This window comes from Tyto alba, unplaced genomic scaffold (genome assembly GCF_018691265.1).
Source record: "Tyto alba isolate M040663 unplaced genomic scaffold, T.alba_DEE_v4.0 Super-Scaffold_6, whole genome shotgun sequence".
Classification (NCBI taxonomy): Eukaryota; Metazoa; Chordata; class Aves; order Strigiformes; family Tytonidae; genus Tyto; species Tyto alba.
In genome coordinates, this window is record NW_024881327.1 from 52,745,344 (window position 1) to 52,767,139 (window position 21,796).

A 21,796-nucleotide genomic window follows, 5' to 3' on the forward strand; every position below is an offset into this window, starting at 1 on the left:
GTGTCTCCATCCCTCTCAGTTGCTATTGAGAGGGTCCCCGCAGGAGGTCGTGTCCCTTGGGCAGGGCTGCAGGGGGACAGTTAGTGCTACAGGCGTAAAAATGGTGCTACAGGTATGTGTTCACAAGGGTGGTGGATCTCTTGATCCACCCAAGAGAGGTTCTGTAGACATCTGAGTACCTGATACTGCTTCTTGTGTCCACGTCTTATCCCCTACATGACGGAGAATTTACTCTTTGCCTTCCTTAAAATTTCTTAAACTGAGTTCAGTGCCTGTGCAGAGGTAGTTGTCTTTTTTCCAGGATACAGCATATTCTGTGGGGGGTGTTTATGTAACTTCCCATATGTTGCCCTCTTTGTGTAGAAACTTGAAGATAAATTGTGAAATGCAGGGAGCTGCTGTAAAAATATATACCCTCAGCTGGATCCCAGCCTGTTTGTGGCAAGAAAAGAGGAACCCAGGGAGCCCTCTGTCCTTATTTTCTCTCTCGTACAGCTGAGCGAGCAGCGTGGGATGGAGCATCTGATGCTTCCCCGTGGCCCAATGCTATGATGCTCCTCCGAGAAGAGGGCATGGTGAGCTGTCAGGAGGCTCAAGAGCAGGCACGTGCTGTTCGGAAGGGTGGTGGTTTCTCTGTGGAGGTGTTGCAGCCCCAGCATCGTTCCCTGCAAGCCCTTTCCCCCTTTCCAAAGCCGCTGCATTCCCTACAGCGAAACTCTACCCAGCAGAGTTTGGCATTTTCAGTGGAGCCTTAAGTCGGTGTTGAGCCAGTTGGCTGGACCTGATCTTGCCAGGTGCTGCTTGGTCTCCGTTCCCGTGTAGTTCGAGGGGGTCTGAGGACGCTCAGCATCTTGCAGAAGAGGGTCCTGTGGTTCCTGCGGGACACAAGCCCGGCAGCTGGTAGAACATTCGTGGCTCTTGTTCGCTGCAAACTTGAAAGAAGCCTTTCCATCTGCCCAGCTTGTTTCTGCTCATCATATTTGAAAATGCTTCAGTCCCAAGTGTAAGAGCAAATGTAGGCATGATGCTGCCAGAGTTTGCAGCCTGCCTCTACTGAATAATTACACAGCATGTAATTAGGGTATCTGAACACATTCATTTCTATTCCCTCTCCAGTCCCCCTGGCACAAAGCCAAGAAGCCCCCAAACAACCCTCCTTTTGAACTTTAAAGTTGAGAAACTGAATTTTCACTCTGAAAACTGTGCTTATTTGACTGATAGAGAACGAGGAAGTCTGCGCGCAAGTGCATGGGAGAGGTGGAAAGTCCTGGAGGGAAAAAAAAAGCTTCAGAGATGAGCCACGCAGGTCTGTTGATGGCTAGGTGGAAACTTTGGCCAGGGCTCCTGGGAAGTGAAGCAGCCTCAGTGGTGACAGGAAAGCTGAGCTCCTCAGTATCCAAGCCCAGGAATTGACTTATTCAAATTTTTTTTTTTTTTTTTTTTGAAGGTACTGCAAGATCATGACTGTTTTTAGGAAGCCAAGAACTTTGCAGTTGCTCAATACTTGCTCAGCTGTTTTTATATGGATTACTTAGAAAGATTTTCTTTTTGCAGAGTGTATTTGGGGTTGTTGACGTGGGATCTTTGGACATTAGTGTGTTTAGCTGCCGTGGAAAAATGTGGCACGGTGAGCAGCGGTGCAAGCCCCTTCTAGCTGCTGTGAGGGGACGAGGGCTGGTTGCTCTCCCTGGTCGCTGAGCTCCCACCGAGGTGGTGCCAGCTTGGTGATCGTTAAAGGTGACCAGTCCCTAGCCATGCTAAAAAAAATCAAACCTATAGTTTAAGCTGGTGTTGCTCCCCAAAATGAGTATTGCTGCCTGGGACCTGGGGCACCCAGGATTGGAGACGTCTTACCTGCTGACAGTTTGGCTCAGTTTGAGAGAGAATGTTTAAAATTCTGTTTTGCAGCGTTTAAGGCTTCTTTCTCTGATGGGACTCGTGGTGCAGCTCCTCGTGCAGCCGTTAGCGCAGGGAGGGCATTGTGGTGTGCACAGAGGGATTTAATTTTCGGCCACTCAGTGCCCCACTGGCTGAGAAACACAATGCAGATGTAAAGGAATTTGGGTTGCTGGAGCCCTGTCTGCTGAAATGCCATCTCCACTTGTGCGGAGAAGGTATTGCTGGCCAGCTGAGATGGCCTCTTTATTGATTTAGTGTTGGATTTTTCTCCCTCTGACGCTTCATGAAGGTGATGTAATTGCAGAAATGTGAGTAATTAACTACCAAAGGAACACAGGTGGTAGCGCACAGCCAGCTTGCATGGGGACATGGGCGTTTTCCCTGGTCCATGCTTGTCATGGCTCTGACCGGTCCCATCCTACAGCAGATTCTGACCCCAGGGGTAGGAAGAAGGCTGCTGCTTCCACCTTTTTTTTTTTTTTTTTTTTCCGTTTTGCCTGTTGCAGTAATGGTTACCAGTCTTTCAAAGCATTGCTGGAGCTTTGTCTTCACTAACAGGAGTGGCCTGTTGGTGCAGGGCATTTGCAGGAGGATTATTTTGCTGTTTTGGTGACAAATTGCAGCTCAGCTCCTTTGGAATGCTTTGACTTGACTCTTGATGAGGTTTGCCTCTCGAGTGAGCGCCTGGCATCCAGAGCTCCGTCCTTCATGACCCTTCTGCAGTTTGAGACCAGGGTTGGGCAGCATAAAAGGTTTAAAAAAAAAACCCCTGTGTCTTAAATTCTGACCCCCCTGCAGCCTGAGACATTCCTGCCTCTATCTCCCTGCGCCAGCATCTCCGATGGAGAGAATCTGCAGCGTGACAAAGCCTCCGGTGCAGGGGAGATAGGCTTCAGGCTGTGGCAGTGTAAAAGAGTTTTTCTCCTGTCCTTTGATCCAAGGTGGGTTTCCAGCACGAGAAGCAGGCTGCCGGCAGCATTTTATGCTAAGGAAAGGATGTGTTTCCCTCAAGTGATGCTGTCGGCAGCTCTTTCCCAACAGCCAAGGGCCTGCCCTGCTCTCCCCACCCTTGGGAAAAGGGGTGCCAGGGGGTTGAGGGTGGGAGCAGAGCTGCGCTCGTGGGTTTGCTTTCACCTGTGATTCTTCACCCTGTGTTTTTGTGTGGCGTGACGAGGAACTGGAGAATTTTTTTTTTTTTTTTTTTTTTTTTAAAAGATGGAAGTGCCAAATTTGGCTGTAGGGTTGAAGCCTCGTTTCAGAGGCTGAGCAGATGCAACATGAGCAGCAGGGACGTGGACTCTTCCCTTCCGCTGCCCTCCGAAGGTGCTGCAGCCTCTGCTCTGCGGGGAAGCAAAGTTCAGCCACTGGGTTCGTTCAGTTTTGGTGGGTTTTTTGGAAACTTTTGGAGAGCTAGTGCTGCATCCAGCCTTGGGAGGCAGCGTGGCCTCTGACAGCTGCTGTGGCACAAATCCGTCGTGTGAACATGGGCTACCAACTTCCAGCTTTGGGCCAGCTCTCAAATAACGGTGGATTTTGTCAGAGAGATGAAGGTATTTTGTGTCCCTTTTGAATGAGGCTCTTCCAGTGACCCTGTTGTAGCTCTTCAGTGTTCTTCAGTCAGTTCTCAAGCATCTCTGACTACCCCAATTTATCTGTGGTCACTTGTGTGGTTACAAATGACCCCCTCAAACTGTAGTGTTGCATGTTACACTAGAATCAATTTTTCACATTGCTGATGTTTTTACTTCATATATTTTTGGAAGCTGGGACCTAATTTTACTTTGAAGCAGTCAAAGCATTGAATAAAAAGCTCCAAAGTTTTCAAAGCATTTGAACTACGTTCTCCTTTCAGATACTCCCAAAGTCACTTCCATCCTGGATCTGACCCCAAACAGTAGCTCTGAACTGTGCCAGGGTTGCAGAGGGAATTGGATCTGTCTCTGGGGAGAAGTGAGAGGCCTGGGGAACATTGAGAAGTGATGTTACGGGGGAGAGGAACTTCTGAATATTTATGTGGTGTTTAAATCTGTTCTTGCTAGTAAGAGCCACTTGAGTTCATTTCTGAGCACAAGTTTGGTCCATCCTATTCTGGATCTTAGTTCATGGCTTGTTTTTTGGGTTGTCTGCTCCTTCCTTCGTGTCCCCCAGCTGCCAAACCCTCCCTTCTCTGCCATGCCCCCGTGTACAGCATCACAGTGTCTTCAACTCCAGGCAGATGTGCCAACTGGAGACACTGAGCTTGTACAGGTATACGTTTTGGGAGCAACAAAAAGTGATGACTTCAGAAAAACCTTCTCGTTTCTGCTGAATTTTCTCTTTGCTCAGCGATGTTGAACTGTGGCAGCAGAGCCCAGGGCGGGTGGTGGCAGGAGGTCCACCTCCCCCTCTGCCCTGCGCGTAGCAAGCAGGCAAGGGCTGCCCAGACCGGTGGCGCTGGCTCACGCCGAAATCTCGTGGCAGATCCGTCCTGCAGTACAGGAGTGAGACACCAAGAAGCTCTTTTCATCCATTTTCATCTCCCCGCTGTGAGTGGGTCTTGGTTCCTGCCGCTCCGGCCCCGTTGCCGAGAGCCAAAAGATGATCTTGGAATAAGGTGCTTGCAGGCAGAAAGTCTGGCAGCACCCGCGCTGTCCTTTCTTCCCCCGTCCTCCTTTGCTGTTACAAACCTGTTCCATAAATTGTCTCCGTTGACAAAATCACACTTATGTCAAGCACTTGCCCACTTAATTCTTCCACTTGGATTTTTTCTTTCCTCTGGGCAGGGGTGTTTCTTAGCAGCTTCAAGCGCAAAGAGGCCTATTTGTTAAGTCTTTCCTGGCTTCCGAGTTGAAACTCTTTTAATATTCCTGTCTTCTGTGAGCTCCCTTCCATGAACTTTTCTTCACTCGCCGCCCTACTCCCGTTTATCGATGCCTGCTTTCCTCACAGGATTTGTGCCCCAGGGAGGGACTGGGGTATTGCTGTTGTGTCCCACCAGGCTGCCTGCTGCCCCCGGGGAAAAGGGGGGAGATGTGAAATAAAAGGAGTTTGGTGCTTCGGTGCTTGGAGAGAAGTGCCAGTTTTTTTGAAATACTCTGAGCCTGAAGTCTCTTGCTTGGAGAAGAAGAGATACGATGTGTCTAACGATGCTCACTGCTTCCCACTCAAGTTGCCCACTGCCTGATCCAAAAAGGATTTATTCCCTCTGAAGTGAGGCTCCTTCAGCTCACTTGAGGTAACGGGCAGCTGAAAAAGCAACACTTTTGCTTTCTCCTAGCAGAAAACATCCTGCAGAGGATTCATTATTAATAATAAGCTGCTCAACCTTGTCATCTTTGATAGTCAGGCATGTGCTATAAGCTGAACTCAGTGGTTTAGTCCCGTCCTATAACCTCCCTTTAACCCTGGTGCCAGCTGCGCCTATTTCACCATTAATGTTTGCACGTAATATTCTCACTTACTGCTTAATAACTTGGGGGTTAGGCCCTGTCTCATCAAAATTAGCTGTTTGCCAGGGCTCAGGCACAGCAACGTTGGCTCGTTAGTACTTGGTGGAGCAGGGAGGGCCATGGCCCCGGTGTCAAAAGGGAATTAAGGTGTGAAGAGCTGACGAGTTGTTATGGGAGAGAGGTGAGCTGATGTAAGATGTAGGGGGTGGTGTTCTGGAGAGTTTATTTTTCGGTTCCTTCCTTTCTGCACGTGTTGGACCACGTCTGGGCAATCAGGTAAGGCAGCTCAGCTCGCTTACCTCAGCATAAAACCGCTCTCCCCGGCGTGGCACCCTGTCCCGGCTGACTTTTTGGCAGCTTAGCGAGGCGAGCTGGCCCGCTGTGGCTGACGCAGAGCCTGGCACGGGCGGCTCTGGGGATGCCTGGGGTGGGGAGGTGGAGGAGGAGGGAGCTCCCGCCCGGTGCCAGTGGCCTCTCTGGTCATCCAGCTCAGAAGACCCGGAGTAACCCACTTCATAACCTCTCCCAACTCCAGCCAGTGCCCCAACCACCAGCCTCTCACCTTTTGGTAGGCTGAAATTAAAATGTGGAGAAGAGGTGTGAGCTGACGATACCGTCTTGTTTAACTAGCTATACCCAGGTGTTTCCAGCTTGTAGTGTTGATTTCCACTTACACTTATCCAAGAGCTAAATCCAAGATGCTCACTGCCTTCGTGTCTGGGAAGAGGAGTCAAACTAACCTTAGCATTAGCCGCGTGATCCATTGCTTTGCTCAATCCTACATCTCTTGCATCCAGGTAGGGCAAGACTGTCCATACCCAAACTGTCAAGTACATCGAAAAATCTCCTTCTTGTAGTGAAGATTTTTCTTCATTAACTGGATGAAAGGGATGAAAAGCAAGAGGAATAAGACTATTTTGAGAGTAATCTGTATTTCAGGGTAAATACTTTGCAAGGATTTTTCATCGTGTTGTTTTTTGAAGAGAGTGTGAATAGCTTTCTCTAAGGGATGCTCTTCCCTTGAGACTGCACGTGCTTTTCTTGAATTTCCTTGGCACGTGACCACTGAGCACTGAAGGACTCGTCTGGATTTTTCTAACTCCATTGGAAAGGCAAGCTGTTCTTTCAGCCTCTTGCAGAATCTATGTGACAGGAGACGCCGTAATCAGGCTGCAGGGGTAATTGCATTTGTAATGTGAAAGACAGAGCAGAGTCTAAAAGTCTCATCCTTGACTGGCTCTGTGAGAACTCAAGGTAGGTTTTTTTTTTTTTTTAAAAAAAAAAAAAACAAACCAAAACAAAACCAACAAACCCAACCATTACTTTTGACATTTGAAGTTGGTCTGGGCAAAACATTAGGAAACAACATACTCTAGGGGACAAGATGATCTAATACATCTGACTTTAAAGAAACATGCTCCCGTGGAAACTTGTTTCTGTGCCTATTCCAAAGAACTGGCTGCTGCCTCGATCTCCCCTGCCCCTGTGTACCACCTCAGCGTAGTTAGCAAGTTCCAGTTAAACTTCTCTTCTGCCTTTTATTTTGTGCAGGTACCTGAGTTTGCTCCATTCCTAAGTAACCAGTTTCTTGTCGGAAGAAAGGCTTCCAGGATGCTACTGGAAACTTACTGTTTCTGGAGGAAAACTCCTTCCTCTTGAGTATTTTGCTTAAGACTGTGACTGTTCTAGTGCAGCTGAGGCTTCCTGCTTCGGCTGACCTTCTTCGGCCGAAGTTCCAGCCACCCACGTGCACCGTCTGCATTTCGCTTTAACAGAGAAATCTGGAGAACCGATCTGTGCCGTAGGATTTCGCCGTTCCCTGCTCTGTTGCTCCCTTGACGTTGAAGTTGTGATGTATGACGATCCTTGGTGTAGCAACCAGGGCTTACAAACAGAAGCTCTCTGCTGTTTAAGGCGGTTGAATTTTGAGGGGAGAAGACAGGGGAGCTGGGCCGGAGCGAGCCGCAGTGGTTGGATGTTCCCAGCGCTGCGGGAGGTCACGGCTGGAGTTCAGTGGCTTGGGTTAGGGATTCTTCTGCGATGGCCCTTCCCTGGTCCTTCCTCTGGCCAGTCCTGACTGCAGATCAGACCTCTGCTCTGTGCTGGGGAGACCCCCCTGCAGTGCTGGGGCCAGCTCGGGGGCCCCCAACAGCAGAAGGACCCGGAGCTGCTCGAGCGGGGCCAGAGGAGGCCACGGAGATGCTGGGGGGGCTGGAGCAGCTCCCCTGGGGGGCCGGGCTGAGAGAGTTGGGGGGGTTCAGCCTGGAGAAGAGAAGGCTCCGGGGAGCCCTTCGAGCAGCCTCCCAGGGCTTAAAGGGGGGACAGGGAAGGGGGGGAGGGACTCTGGGTCAGGGGGTGGGGGTAGGACAAGGGGGGGACGGTTTTAAGCTGAAAGAGAGTAGGTTTAGGTTATATATAAGGTGGAAATTGTTCCCTGTGCGGGGGGTGAGGCGCTGGCCCAGGGTGCCCAGAGCAGCTGTGGCTGCCCCCTCCCTGGAAGGGTTCAAGGCCAGGTTGGACGGGGCTGGGAGCCCCCTGGGCTGGGGGAAGGGGGCCCTGCCCGGGGCAGGGGGGTGGGACTAGATGATCTTTAAGGTCTTTTCCCACCCAAACCAGTCTGTGATTCTGTGATTCTTTATGAAAATAGCTCTTTAGGACGAAGACTGTGAAAGGGTCTTGGCATCCCAGGTGGATATGAGCTTGTTTGCATCCAAGTTACTCGAGATTTTCCTTTAGTAAAGGTTTGGCGTCCCTGCTTGGCTGGCTTGAATGCTAGGCTGATTTCTTTCTTGTATGTAATCATAGGTGTGGCGTGGACTTTCCCAATAGGACATTGTTTATTCAGTCCCATTACTCTTCCCTTGTGCTGAATAAAGAATATAATAGACTGTCTTTTCAGGGTCTGATTTTTGTTGGTTTTGTTGGTGCCAGCAGCCACCCTGGGCACGCATGAAGCTATCCAGGAGAAGCTTGTCTGGAATTGACTGTAGCCTCCTCTCTACAGCTGAAGGCTTTAACCTCTTTGAAAGGTTTCCATTTTCATGAAATCCACTTGTAGCAATGAAGCCTGAAAAAAAAAAAAATGAACTCCTGGCTCCAGCAGACTGACTCGTGTTGGTGTTTGGGTTTTTAACCAGGGTGGATGAGTCAGCCTGTCCTCAGCTGAGCGTTAGTGCAGTGAAAGCACCAGGACTATCGGCACCACTTGACCACCGGTTTCCTGTTGTTCTGGAGGCCTGTGCATGGCTGCAGGAGCAGCTCTTCCCTCCGTCCTGCTGCCTGTTACAAAGTGGGTATTTCCAGTGTGCTAAACTACGGAGAAAGAAGAAAAAGCCCTCTGCAAGGTTCCCTCGGAGAGGGGCACGTTTTCTGCTCCTTATGCTCTCTGCTGGCTGTCCCCAGCTGCTAAGCCTCAAAACTTTTTGTAGATTTACAACCTCAGGAGAAATCATCTTAAAAAGCAGAAACAGGATACAACCATCTTCCCCCTCCTCCCGTTTCCCTGGGGGAGCAGGAGTGGTACTTTGTGTATTTAAAGACCTGTCACTTTTCTGAACTCACATGCATTTTTCATGGTACACTGGCTGAAATCCCTACATTATGCTGGCTGCACCTCCTACTGACCTCTTCTCCGTTCCGTTTTAAGTCACAGAGGCAATTTTGTCAGGGTGCCACAGACACTTGATGGGCTTCTCTGACTCCCACGTCTTGTCCTTGGCTCCGCCGCTGACCTTCTGGGGAGCGATGGAGACGCCCCCCTCGCTTTTGTCACTTGCCTTTTCCTTTCTTTGAAGCTTTTAGGGCCAGGGTGTGTGTTTGCGAGTGTCTGGATGTTTCCTATTGCTAGGACTCTTTGGTATGTGCTTTCTCTGCTTATTGTTTCCAAAAGGAGGACCAGAAACATGCAGAGATCAAGGCCTTGTCTGAACCTGAACTTCTATATCGTAATTCTAACTGATGACTATAGGGAGCTATGCCTAGTCACTCCACACATAAATCATTAGAAATCAGCATTTACACTGGAGGACTTCATGGCAGTTGATTGCAAAGTCACTCAGAGTGCAACAGCATAAAAAAGTGTTAACTGTTACGAGTTTAAGTCTTTAAGGGTAGATGAGTACCTGTCTAGAGGCCACGAAGGACTGGTGACTATGAAGTTACAGCAAACTTACACCAAACTCTTCTGTTCAGTCCTTGGGATATGGCCTTGATGTCTCGGGACTGTCTTGTGCATACTGGACACTTGGATTTTTTGTTGTTCATTGCTTCTCCTGAGGAGAGGAACACAAGGATGTGTGATAAATCCCTAGAGGAGCTTATGTACCCGGGTGCTGAAGGCACATCTTTGGCTTTTCAGCACGGAGGAATATCATACGGAAACTGGCTCCTGTGGAGATGGGAACCATCCCGACTGAAGTCAAAGCAGATGGGAAGCACAGACTGAACCAGCCTGTCTAGTTTATGCTTTATTAATTAGACATGTTATCGGAGTCATCTGTGTTTTCTTTCCTTTTCTCTTTCCAAACCAGTTCTTCTGCTTCTTTGCCCGCAGAGGTACTAATGAGGAGCGCAGTTTGAATCTTTAAGACTTGCATGGCAGTGCTTGTTTATCGTGGTCCATATTAACGCTGTAAAAACTTTGGGATGAGAACTCAGTGGAGCTTTGTGAGCTACGGGTATCGTAATTTTTAGAGTGGATGGTAGTGTCCTGGTAGCATGTCCTCCCCCTACATGCTGTCGCTGTTTGTAAACACTTCTACCCCATGTGTTAAGCTATGCTGCTACTTGCTGTAGGATGCTTAAAAACTTACATGGATCAAAACGGTGACTGGATAAACTCATGGAAGGAAAGTGCAAAGATCCCTGGGCAGCACCAGTCCGTGCTGGAGACTGGGAAGTGTTCTGGAGAGAAAATGGTATGTCCTGGTGCGTGTCTGACTTTGCTTCCTAGACCTGCTGCTGGTTGCTGTGGAGGTATTGAATTAAACGGATCTTAGATGTGGTCATTCACACAATCTCAGGCTGTAGCTATGCACACAAACTTTTAAGATTTTACCAAAGGAGGGAAGAACCTTTTGGAGGTTAAAGCACTTGGGTGGGAGCCAGGAATAGTGGTTTCCCCAGATTTATCTTTGGACCCCTTATCCCCCAGCAGGTTCATATCTGCATCCTCGGTGGCCCTGCCCTTACCTGTATGTGAGAGTGGAGTGGGTTGTAAAACCCTTCAAGCGTGGCGTGCCCGCATCTGATGTGGGAGACTGCGAAACCCCAGAAAGCCAACCACTGCCCGAGTCGCCGCCTTTCAGACTCGTGGGTCTGTTCTACGGCTGCCGTTTGGCGAGGCAGAGGAGAGGTCTGTGGGTTTGCTTTATGGCTAATGATCTTCCAGGGCAAACGCTCGTTTGCTGAATGAGCTGCAGGATCGGCTTTGCACAAATAAGGGGGGGAAATGGCTGTTGAGGATCGGTTTGTCAGCTGGGTTGGATATTGCACAGATCCCTTTCCTTACAGCAGGACAAGGTGATGACCGTGTCCAGGCTCTTCCCTTGCATATACACGCAGCATATGTTATCCTTGAAGTCCTTTTCCCAGGCGTGGCTTGCCTTTGTGCATGCACAGCGTCTGCCGTGTTAATAGGATGCTGGTGTCTTGTATCACCAAGTTAATTGGGTCCCTCCGTGCAGGGATATTTCCTGCTGCAGCATCCTCTTTCTAAAGCTATGCATCCACCTCGGGTACTTTATTACTGATGAAGATATGTGATGCTGAGCTGCCTGCCGTGCCTGAAGCCAGCGGAGGTTAAATCGCAGATAAACCTTTGGGATTGCTTTCAGGCTTGGGGGGAGAGATGCACGTGCTGGGAGGGCTACTGGAGTCATTTTAATTGCGATGTGGTTATGATGCTTACTGTAAACACAGCGGGAGATTGGCTGCTTCTCCAGAGCCTGAAAGCCGTGCATCACCCTGCGACGGTGGATGGATCCTAGAGAGCTGTGGGGCGCAGGTATGTGCTGGGAGAGACCTCAGCCAAGGATGAAATCTCTCTGGGTCCTGTGCTTCCTCCTCAACTTCTGTCAAAATTTAATGATTTTGTAACACAACTTTGGAGGCTGATCCCTCCTCCTGCAAGCAAGCAGCCCTGTTGCTAGGGAAGGGGGAGAAAAAAAAAAAAAAACACCTCAGGAATACTAATCTTCAGCGGTCCAACACTGTAGATAACATTGAGTCACTGCTGAAAGCCTCAAAGCAAAACAGATGTTCAGTTTCTAGTGACTAAGTATTAAAGGTACCAGATGAGCAAAGTTTTAACTAAAGTATTTAATTTGTGGTTGGCAGCTGAGACAAAGCATGAGCAAACAAGGTGCAATGCAAAAATGGGCCTCTTTTAGAATCGCCTGCATGTTTTCATTAAAGCTTTTTTCCATTTTTTCCCCCTTTTTTTTAAATAGGTCTTTCCGGCTTGACTCATTCTCGGTGTAATTGTAGCTTTTAGTTCTGGGTGGGAAAGCAATTATTTTGCAAGGCATGAGACCAGGGGTAGGGTGAGTGGGCTTTTGTTGCTGCCTCTGTCATCTCACTGTTTGACAAGTCACTTCTCTAGGAGTGTCTTATGTCTATGAAGTTGGGGATAATTATACTTGTTCTCAAAAGTAAAGGAACTGGACTTAATGATGCATCTGCTTGGTCTTACTGTTGAATTCATGGATGAGTAGAAAACTTCGGATCTGAATGTGACTGTCAAACAACTGTTGGCCTTTGAGTAAGAGACCATTTTTGAAGACCTATGTTCTGGGCTCTTTGGGCAGCCAACACTGGAAGGTCCTTGAGAGACTTCTGGTCTGGGTGTTAGGTTCCCATTGCTTTGACTGCTGTCGAGAAACCTGCAGCATTGTCCGGCTGCTTGGAGCACAAGTGCTGCGTCCCTCCTTGCCAATGCAAGCTGAGCACCCGTGCAGAGGAGCAAACAATTTATTGGTGGAACATAAAAGGGAAGGAATTGCGTCCTGGTCCCTTTTCTCAGCAGTGGGTGCAGTGTGAGTGCTTGTGGATTTCTCAAGTCCAGTGAATATAAAGCACATAAAAAGTCCTGAGAAAGAGGACCATGGCCAGAACTTCCCTCCTAGGTAAGTCCTTGAATCACTACGCTGTGTACTTTCTGGTGTAGTGACTTGCATATTTGACTGCTTAGCATCGTAGCATCGTCAGGGAAGGACAGAAAAGACCATGGACTGACTAGGCTGTTCTCTCTGGGATGTAGGAAGTGGATTTGAACTGCTGAGCCCGAGCGGGAGCTGAAGCCAGGGCTCCATCTTGCTGGCCTTGCAGAATTTAGCTTTTCTTATTGACAAGTTCTGGATGGTTTCTATTCAGAAAAAGGCTTTTTGGATCTCTTCTGAGGGTGCCTCCCTTTGTAGGCTTGCTCCTGAGCCTGTATGTTGAGCACTTAATGTTCCATCCCACTTAATGGAAAAGGGACAGACACCAAACCTTGTTGGTGCCCCATTTCACTTAATTCTTGCATTTAATTGTTCTTGATTGGGCATTTAAGAGAGTCTCTGCCAAAATCAAGAAGCTAAAAATTAAAATAATTACTGTGGTGATGGAAGCAATCAGAGAGGCCATCAGGTTCCTGGACTGTGTGCAGTGGAGGAAAGGAGCAGGATGGGTTTGATCAGATCTCCTGGGGCACTCTGGGCTCCAAGAGTTAATTTTGCCCCTGGCTTCTCTGTCCATGAGTAATCCATTTGCCCTGGAAGTAGAGGATAATTTCTTGCAGTGAGGATAGGCTTCACTCCTGGAGAAAATGATGTATATTTATCATCCATTGAGCTGATGCTCTCTCCGCCTTTTTTATTTGTTGTTCACCTCAGCTAAACTCTTTGGTGATGAGCTGGCCTGTATGATACCATATTTCGTAGTGACCTACAAGTATTTCTCCTTCTCTTTCCCTGCAATTCCTATCATTGCAATTATCAAGGAGTATCCCTCAAGAAGACCGAGTAGATAAATGTGAGATTCTCCAGCTTTTCTGAGCCAAAACTGTAAGTACAGGTAGGAGATGGAGCAGATCATCCTGGAAACCATTTCCAGGCATCTGACAGATGAGAAAATCATCAGGATTGGTCAGCATGGCTTCACCAAGGAAAAGTCCTGCTTGACCAACGTGAGGAACTTCTGTGACGAAGTGACTGGCTTGATGGTAGATGAGGGGAGAGCAGTGGATGTTGTCTACCTGGGCTTCAGGAAGGCCTCAGACCCTGTCTCCTGTAAGATCCTCATAGAGAAGCTGTTGATGTATGGACTGGATGAACAGTGAGGTGGATTGAAAAGTGGTTGATTGATTGTGCCCGCGGGGTGGTGACCAGTGGCGTGCAGTCTACTGGGAGGCCAGTGCCTAGCAGTGTACTGCAGGGGTCAATACTGGGTCCAGTCCCATTTAACATCTTCATTAATGATCTGGATGATGGGGCAGAGTTTCCCCCCCCCCCAGCAAGTTTGCTGATGACACCAAGCCGGTGGCTGATACTCCAGAAGGACCTCACCAGGTTGGAGAAATGGGCCAGCAGGAACCTCAGGGAGTTCAACAAGGAGAAGTTCAAAGCCCTGCTCCTGGGGAGGAACAAGCCCAGGCACCAGTATGTGCTGGGGGCCACCCAGCTGGAAAGCAGCTCGTCAGGAAAGACCCTGGAGGTCCTGGTAGACACCAAGTTGAGCTTGATCCAGCAGCGTGCCCTTGAGGCAAAGGTGGTGTCCTGGGCTGTGTTAGACAAAGCATTGCCAGCAGGGCCAGGGAGGGGATCCTGCTGCTCGGCTCAGCGCTGGTGAGGCCACACCTGGAGTGCTGTGTCCAGTGCTGGGCTCCCCAGGACGAGAGGGACACGGACAGACTGGAGAGAGCCCAGCAAAGGGACTGGAGCATCTCTGCTCTGAGGAGAGGCTGAGAGAGCTGGGACTGTTCAGCCCGGGGAAGAGGAGGCTCAGGGGGGTCTCATCAATGTCGATAAATACCTGAAGGGAGGGTGCAGAGGGGACGGAGCCAGGCTCCTTCCAGTGGTGCCCAGTGACAGGACGAGGGGCAACGGGCACAGAGTGAGAGGCAGGAGGGTCCCTCTGAACACCAGGGAACGCTTTTGGACCGTGAGGGTGAGCGAGCACTGCCAGAGGTTGCCCGGGGAGGTTGTGGGGTCTCCATCCTTGGAGGTATTTAAAATCTATCTGGACACAGCCGTGGGCAACCAGCTCTGTGTGGCCCTGCCTGGGCAGGGGCTTGGGCCAGATGACCCCCCGAGGTCCCTGCCAACGTCAGCTGCTCTGTGATTGTGAGACAGGGAGGCCGAGTTCTTCAGGAGATACAGGGGTGGGCTGAGCCCTCTCCAGGGGTATGAATGTGTATGTAAATGCAGCTAGATTTTGAATCGTGTGTGATCACATCTTTTTTATTGAATGCAGTGCTGAATAAATGTGAAATGGCTTAATAATTCTTCTCCTGCTGTTTTGGATTAATTTGTATCTTTATGCTGTGTGTTTTCTTTCGCTTGCTTCCTCCTTTCACCTTCCCAGATGTCTCCTTGGAGCAAACTTCCGTGACTCTTATTGTTCTGCTTGTTTTCATTCTCCTTCTTGGGTAAATGTATTATTTTTTTTCGAAGTGTGGTTTCTTAGAGCTCTGCGACACGCTCTTTCCCTGCTGCATTTTGAAGTATTAGGTGCAAAAGAAAGGAGAGGGAGTCCTAATTCAGGCGCATTTCTTCCTTTATTTGTTTTGCTTTTTAAAAGTGACTAAAGCCACAAATAAATAATGCTAATTTTTGCTACCATCTGTGAATGCAGGACCAATAGCATTTTTAGTGCTTTCTTTATCTGTTAAGGGAGGGGGAGGGGGGGAAACCTCTTTGCATTAGCAGCAATAACCTATCTCCCACAAATTGTAGCCTGTGCTCCCATCTACCACTAAAACCCAAAGCAAACAAAGAGTCGTGCAAAGGCAGGAAGCATTTTGGGTGTAATTGCCGGTAGACCTTTGCTTTCATGATTTTTTGGTTTCACCCAAAAAGGCAGCTGAGCAGTGCTGCGGTTCACTTGGGTGGATTTATTATGAGCTCTCGCTGTGCTCTAATTTGACATTTTTGGCAGCTCTGTGAGTTTTTAAACATCCTCTGCAAGAGTCTCCTGGCCACGCTAAATGAAAATGTCCCATGGAGGGAAGGGAAAGGAGGGGGCCGGTGCATGGCAGCACGGGTGAGCTACACCCTGACAACAGCCCTGCCTCCAGGCTCCTTTATGTTGGCCTTGAGCCTTCATTTTCATAATCTTGCCCTGATCCCTCGCCTTCTGCTTGGGTTGGAGTTGAAGGACCGTCCAGTTTGACCAGATCAAAGTGGGAAGCAGGTCTCTCCCATCATGTGAGCCAAGAGGTGGTGGTGTTGATGGAGTCAGTTGGCCTTGGTTGTATCAAAAGACCTCACCAGTACCAGGACCTGATTTTGGGGCTACTTTAGAGGCTAAAAAAAAAAAATGTTGAATATGGCCCAGAAAACTACAGAACAGGTCTAGCCCATGTGTGGAATAGCTGGATGGTGCCATGGTACATCGGGGGTGACGACTCCGTTTGAAGTCCTCCTGGCTTTTTCTGATGTGTTTATCTCTTGTTTGTGTGAGTTTACCGAACCATAACTGGACTGTGACTTACCATCAGATCTTTAGGGAAGCTTGTCACAGCAATGGGTAATAGCATAATAAAAACATAACTGCTTAGCCTTAATGTGTCAAAATGACTCATTTAAAATACCCTACTGGAGATATGGGGGTCTAGAAGATAAGTAAGACTTGAGTGGGGAGGGCATATTGAGTAATGGACCCACAGCTCTAACTGGGAGGAAAAGATATCTTGCATTTCAGATCTGAGGAAGTGGTTTATCTGCCTGAACAAATGTTTTTCTCCAACATGTGGTGAATCGGTTGGTCTGGCAGAAGTCAGCACTTGCCTGGGTAGATGCATGCGAAGAATTCAGCTACTTGGCAATCCTGTGCATTGTGAAAGTTGTGCACTATGTAAACTGCTTAAGTATTGATCCTGTTTCCATACTCTTTTTTTTTTTTTTTAATAAAACTTCTTTCTGAAAACTTCAGCATTTCTGGTCTCATAGTCTTCATGAAACATGCAGGTATTTTTCCCCTGTACCCTAGTCTGTAAGTAAATGATACTTCTCTCAACTTCTTCCACATATTGTCTCCTTAATATGTGTAATACTCCTGTTGGAAATAACTGCTTTATTGAATCCTAGAGATAGATGCCACCTGCATTTCTGTATATGTGGCAGTTGAGGTCCGACAGGTTGATGCATAGTCCTGCCCTTCTGGGAGCAAGAAATTGAGATGGAGGCAGGGAAAACATCTGTGTCCCTATAGCTAACCTCCCTGTCCCTATAGCTAACCTCCCTGTCCCTATAGCTAACCTCCCTCTCCCTATAGCTAACCTCCCTCTCCCTATAGCTAACCTCCCTTTCCCTATAGCTAACCTCCCTTTCTTGTCTGAATATAGAGCAGCCGTATACATCTCCTCCTGTCCCGCAGGAGGCCAGGGAAGCAGCAGACAGACATGCCAAGGATTATTCTATTTGATCAGGCTTTGAAATGGGCTGTAGATAAAGCCCTTGATGTTTACTGGGCCATTAAACATTTATTAGCCTCTATCCCAGTGTGTTGGTAGCACTGTAAATAACAGCTGTGATTAAAGTGAAGATTGGGGTCAGCAGTTGCCTTTTTCACTGATGTTTGTAAATAGAGAAGCAGTTCGTGTAATTTTTAAGAGCCTACTTGGGGGAAGCATCTGCCCCGATGCCTTGGAGAGAAGGGGCAGATGAGCTGCCAGACTGGAGCTCCTCTTTATAACGAGGAAATGCTGAAATCTTAGGAAGTGGTAGAATTTAAACAACAACGAAAAAAAAAAAATTAGGGCCTGAGCTAGGAGTTCATTTATCCCTGGCCTTCCTAACAAAAATACTTGATGCCCTCACATCAGAATGGCTTTTCCATCTGGGTTTAATTACGTAGAAGGAGGGTTCATGCCTCTCTCTCCCAGTGCTGCCCCGAATAACCCCCCCAGCCACCCCCGTGCTCAGCCACGCAGGCCGGGCTCGCTGAGGCATTTCCATCATCAGACTTTTATGTCCCTTTCACCCCCTCCCCGAGCTTTCAGAGGGAGAGGAGAAGCATCGCCGCAGGGCTGAGACTTGGCTTGTGGGGTCTTAGCTGCAGCACCTGGTAGGATGTTAGGGTTTTTGAAAGGACGAGTATGAAGGGATTACTCTCTATTGCTGGGAGGCCACAGCCTGGTGATTCATACTGCAGGCAGTCCCTCTGAAGTCAATGAGATTATAAAGCATGTAAATCTGTATGGAATTTGGCATTTTCCTAGAAAAGTGGGGGATATTTGTTTTATTTGCATATAAATTACTTCTAATAAGACTCTATAGACATGACCGATCCTTCTAATCACACCGTTGCTCCTTGCAGTCAGAAAGTTACTTGTGCTATCCTCTCATTTTAAATAATTGTTTAAAAAAAAAAATCACTTGTGTGGGAAATATCTGTGGTTGCTGCTGGGCTGCAAAGCGTTCCTGGGAATGACTCGGGCGGGAGCGTGTCCTCGTGCGCTTGGGACCTGCGGTGTGAATGGAGAAAGGAGACGGTCTTGTTTTCACACTCTCTCATTTTGAGTCTCTGACGTATTCCCGTTCCACCATTTAGATGTTGTCAGACTGAGGGATAATTAGAGGGAGCCTGTTTTGCTACAAAGCCGGATCAGGAATCCACATTGCCGTGAGCAAGCCTGGGTTATTTGTTGGGGAATGCAAAGCAGTGGAGTGGGTGTCTGGGGAGCATTGCTGCACCACGAGGGAGAAGATGCTCAGCTGCTTCTTCCCTGTGTCTGCAGAACATACCTCCTTTCTACAACAACTTAAAATAAATAAATTGATCTTCCCATTTAGTGGCCAGCAGGGCCAGGGAGGGGATTGTCCCCCTCTGCTCCGCTCTGGGGAGACCCCCCTGCAGTGCTGGGGCCAGCTCGGGGGCCCCCAACAGCAGAAGGACACGGAGCTGCTCGAGCGGGGCCAGAGGAGGCCACGGAGATGCTGGGGGGGCTGGAGCAGCTCCCCTGGGGGGCCGGGCTGAGAGAGTTGGGGGGGTTCAGCCTGGAGAAGAGAAGGCTCCGGGGAGCCCCTCGAGCGGCCTCCCAGGGCTTAAAGGGGGGACAGGAGAGGGGGGGAGGGACTCTGGGTCAGGGGGTGAGGATGGGACGAGGGGGGACGGTTTTAAGGTGAAAGAGAGTAGGTTTAGGTTATATATAAGGCAGAAATTGTTCCCTGTGCGGGGGGTGAGGCGCTGGCCCAGGGTGCCCAGAGCAGCTGTGGCTGCCCCCTCCCTGGAAGGGTTCAAGGCCAGGTTGGACGGGGCTGGGAGCCCCCTGGGCTGGGGGCAGGGGGCCCTGCCCGGGGCAGGGGGGGGCACTGGGGGGGCTTTAAGGTCCTGTGATTCCACGCTTTATCAAATGCAAATATAAAAGCTGTCATGGCGATGCTTTCTGTTGGAACAGGGATATTGGTTCCTTCAGTGGTGCTCTGCAGGATGGCAGTCTCTGTCAGCTACACCAAGATGCTCAGGGCCAAACCTGGGAGCTGCTGTTGGAGCTGTCGGGCATCGGTTCTTCTGTCAGCTTTGCTGCCTGGGTGCTGGTGGGTGGTTTGGGTGCTGTACACAGCAGCTTCCTCCCCACGCGAAAAGGCTTTTAATAAAGCATTATAACAAAGAGCATCAGCTTTTCGCTTGCTACAGTTGAGGAGGATGTTGAATTTTGCCAAGAAGTTCTAACAGCATAGGTGGTTTTAGCTATTTGAGACTTGCTTTACCTTAGAAAAATGCATCATGCCTGTTTATGTGTTGTGTGGCATGTGGAATGTGTAATGAGCTTTCATCGAAAATGAAATCTGGAACTGGAAGGAGTCCTACAGAAAGTAACTGAGAAACTGAATATATATATATAACTGAATAACTGAGAAAATAACCAGGTCCCATTAAGCTGGTTGCCAAGGGACTAATTTACTTGTCTCTCCCCCAACTTGATGAAATAGTTATTGTTTTCCTCTTCTCCTTACTAACACACCCACAACTCCAGAAGGGCCACCTATCCGCTCCTGTAGATGGTCTTACTGATATATGCCTAATTCCACCTCAGAGCCATTTTCCTGAGCAGGGCATTGCTTTGAAAACACTTTCCCCTGTGTCAGGGCTCCAGAAAGGTTTGTGCGGTTGAAAGGTTTGTCCCCTTTTTCCAGTGATGCTGGCTGGCCTAACAAGTGCCCTGCTCCTGCCCACAAACCTTGCCTTCTCTAGAAAAGAGAAAATAAGGTTATTTTTAGGGCAGTGGTCTAGACTTGGATGTAAAATCTGGCACAAATGGAGATCTTTCCAGTTTCAGGCCAAGTGACATATATTCCTCGTTGTCCTCGCTGTAAAAGAGAAGATTTTAAATTTTTTTTTGTTCATTAGGCTCCTGGTGTAGTAGCAGACAGGGTAGCCTTGGCTTACTCCTTGCGTGGCCTGGGCTATGGTTTTCAGTCTTCTTCTCAACCATCTGTGTGCCTTCTGCAGGCTGATGTACCTCCAGCTGTGCTTGTAATATTTTGATGAACTTATTTTTTATGGAGACTACATTAGTGGCTGGGACAATCTCAGCTATATGGGACGGTTCCAGTCATCTGAAACAAAATTCAAGCAGTTGGGGCAGTAAAAAGGTCGTTCACTTAATGTGGCTGATCCGTGGGAAACGACTTTCTTGTCTTGACACAAGCCATTAACTGGGTGTTTCTCTCTTACAGGGCGCATCGAGAATAATCATCAGCCTTAATAAGGATTGATTGTATATTACTCGTCATCGTCCCGGTTTGATATTAATCGGAAAAGGCTTTGACCGTTGTGTTGGGGAGGTGAAAAATTGAATGAGCGTCCCTTTCAAGGTATAGTAGAAACATTAACGAGACGTTTGGGGTATGAGGCTATTCCTGCTGTAGCCTGCGCAGGAGAACAGCACCTCCAAAGGTTTCATATAAAAATACTTTGAGCTCTTTGGAAGCCTCCGAAGGGAGGTGCCGAGCGTACGGCTTTTCTCATGGATTCTCATCTCTCAGTCTTACAACATCTACGTGGTGAAACCTGTGCTCCATCATTCGCCTTTTTGGTCTTAATGAATGGGGTCTTTATAGACTGGGGGGTTGCCTTTCCTTTGCTGCAAACTTTCATGAATCCATCATTTTCTCTTTATTTACTGGAAAGACTCTTTAATTTTTTAAGCTTTAAGTTTGTGTTGTGAGGCATGAAGAGTTTGGGTATCAATATTTGCATGATTTTGAAGAGGGCTTTTGTTAAGGCTTTTTTTTCTTCTTGGTTATAGAAACTAATGTTAGACTGAAATACAGTGACCTCTGCTATTACCCTGGCACAGATGGGCATGTAATTGTGGCATGAGTGATTTATTAAGGTGGGGGAAATAAAAAACCCAGAGTCTTTTTGAGGAAAGGAAGGTCACGGAGTGAGAAGGAAGGTTATGGAGTAAGAAGGAATGTTACTCTGGATGTTAATGAATTAAAAACGAACACCCAACAGGGAGTTTGTATGCAGTTGTTCTGGTCGAAGTTCTTCCCATGGTCTAACTTGAGGAAAAGATTGAGGAAAGCTTTAAACAAACAAAAAAATAAAAATCTTACTGTAAAATTTTTGTTCAGTATTTCAGAGGACTCATTCCAACCAAAATGGATTTGATGCTGGGATGGTGTTGCTGGAGTAGCAAATTGAGATGCGCATGTGAAACCTGGTGATTTTTATAAATGAGGTCTTTTTTTAAAGCATTTCTTGCTGCTGTGGCTTTCATGGATTCACCCTGTCTGGATATGAAGTTTGTATATGTGGTTCGATATTTCCTTAAAGCTTGCACATAGGGTCCTGCTGACACTGCGTGCTTCACAAACTTGACCAATTTATGGTTTCATATAAAAATTCTTTGAACTCTTTGCAAACCTGGTGTGATACCTCTGTGCCAAAATGAAGTCAGTCATAACTTTATGGATGACTAAAGGCTTCCCTTTGAATTTGTATGATACTTAGCAATGAGTTTCAGATCTCTGTGTGTGTGTGTATGTACTTAACTGAATTTCATGTTGTGTTTTGCTACATCTATTTTTTAGTCTGCTTGGCTCACTTTTTGATTTGGGGAAAACTCCTATTGAGATCAGCAGCTGAATTAATCCCACTAATTTACTGAGAAGTGGCCAAGTGCTTTGTCTTTGGTGCATGCTTCCTCCATAGGTGATTCCAGAAAAGGATTAAGTTTAGTGAGACTAAAACCAGGGATACAGAAGAAATTTGCCTATCATGCACACTGTAAATGTTAGTAGCCTAAATTCTGTTTATTA

The 21,796-nt window shown here is 48.0% G+C and overlaps 1 protein-coding gene across 2 annotated transcripts in view; it reads left to right on the forward strand.

Moving 5' to 3' along the window:
- Window positions 1-21,796, forward strand: part of PTPRA (protein tyrosine phosphatase receptor type A) — a 132,548-nt gene that overhangs the window by 8,626 nt on the left and 102,126 nt on the right. The window contains exon 2 of one of the 2 annotated variants that reach the window (XM_042808186.1): window positions 20,207-20,344. The exons of the other annotated variant lie outside the window; for it this stretch is intronic. Within the exon in view, the coding sequence (XP_042664120.1) occupies window positions 20,327-20,344 (18 nt within the window). The 5' untranslated portion in view covers window positions 20,207-20,326. The remainder of the gene's footprint in view (window positions 1-20,206; window positions 20,345-21,796) is intronic. 2 annotated transcript variants of the gene reach the window in all.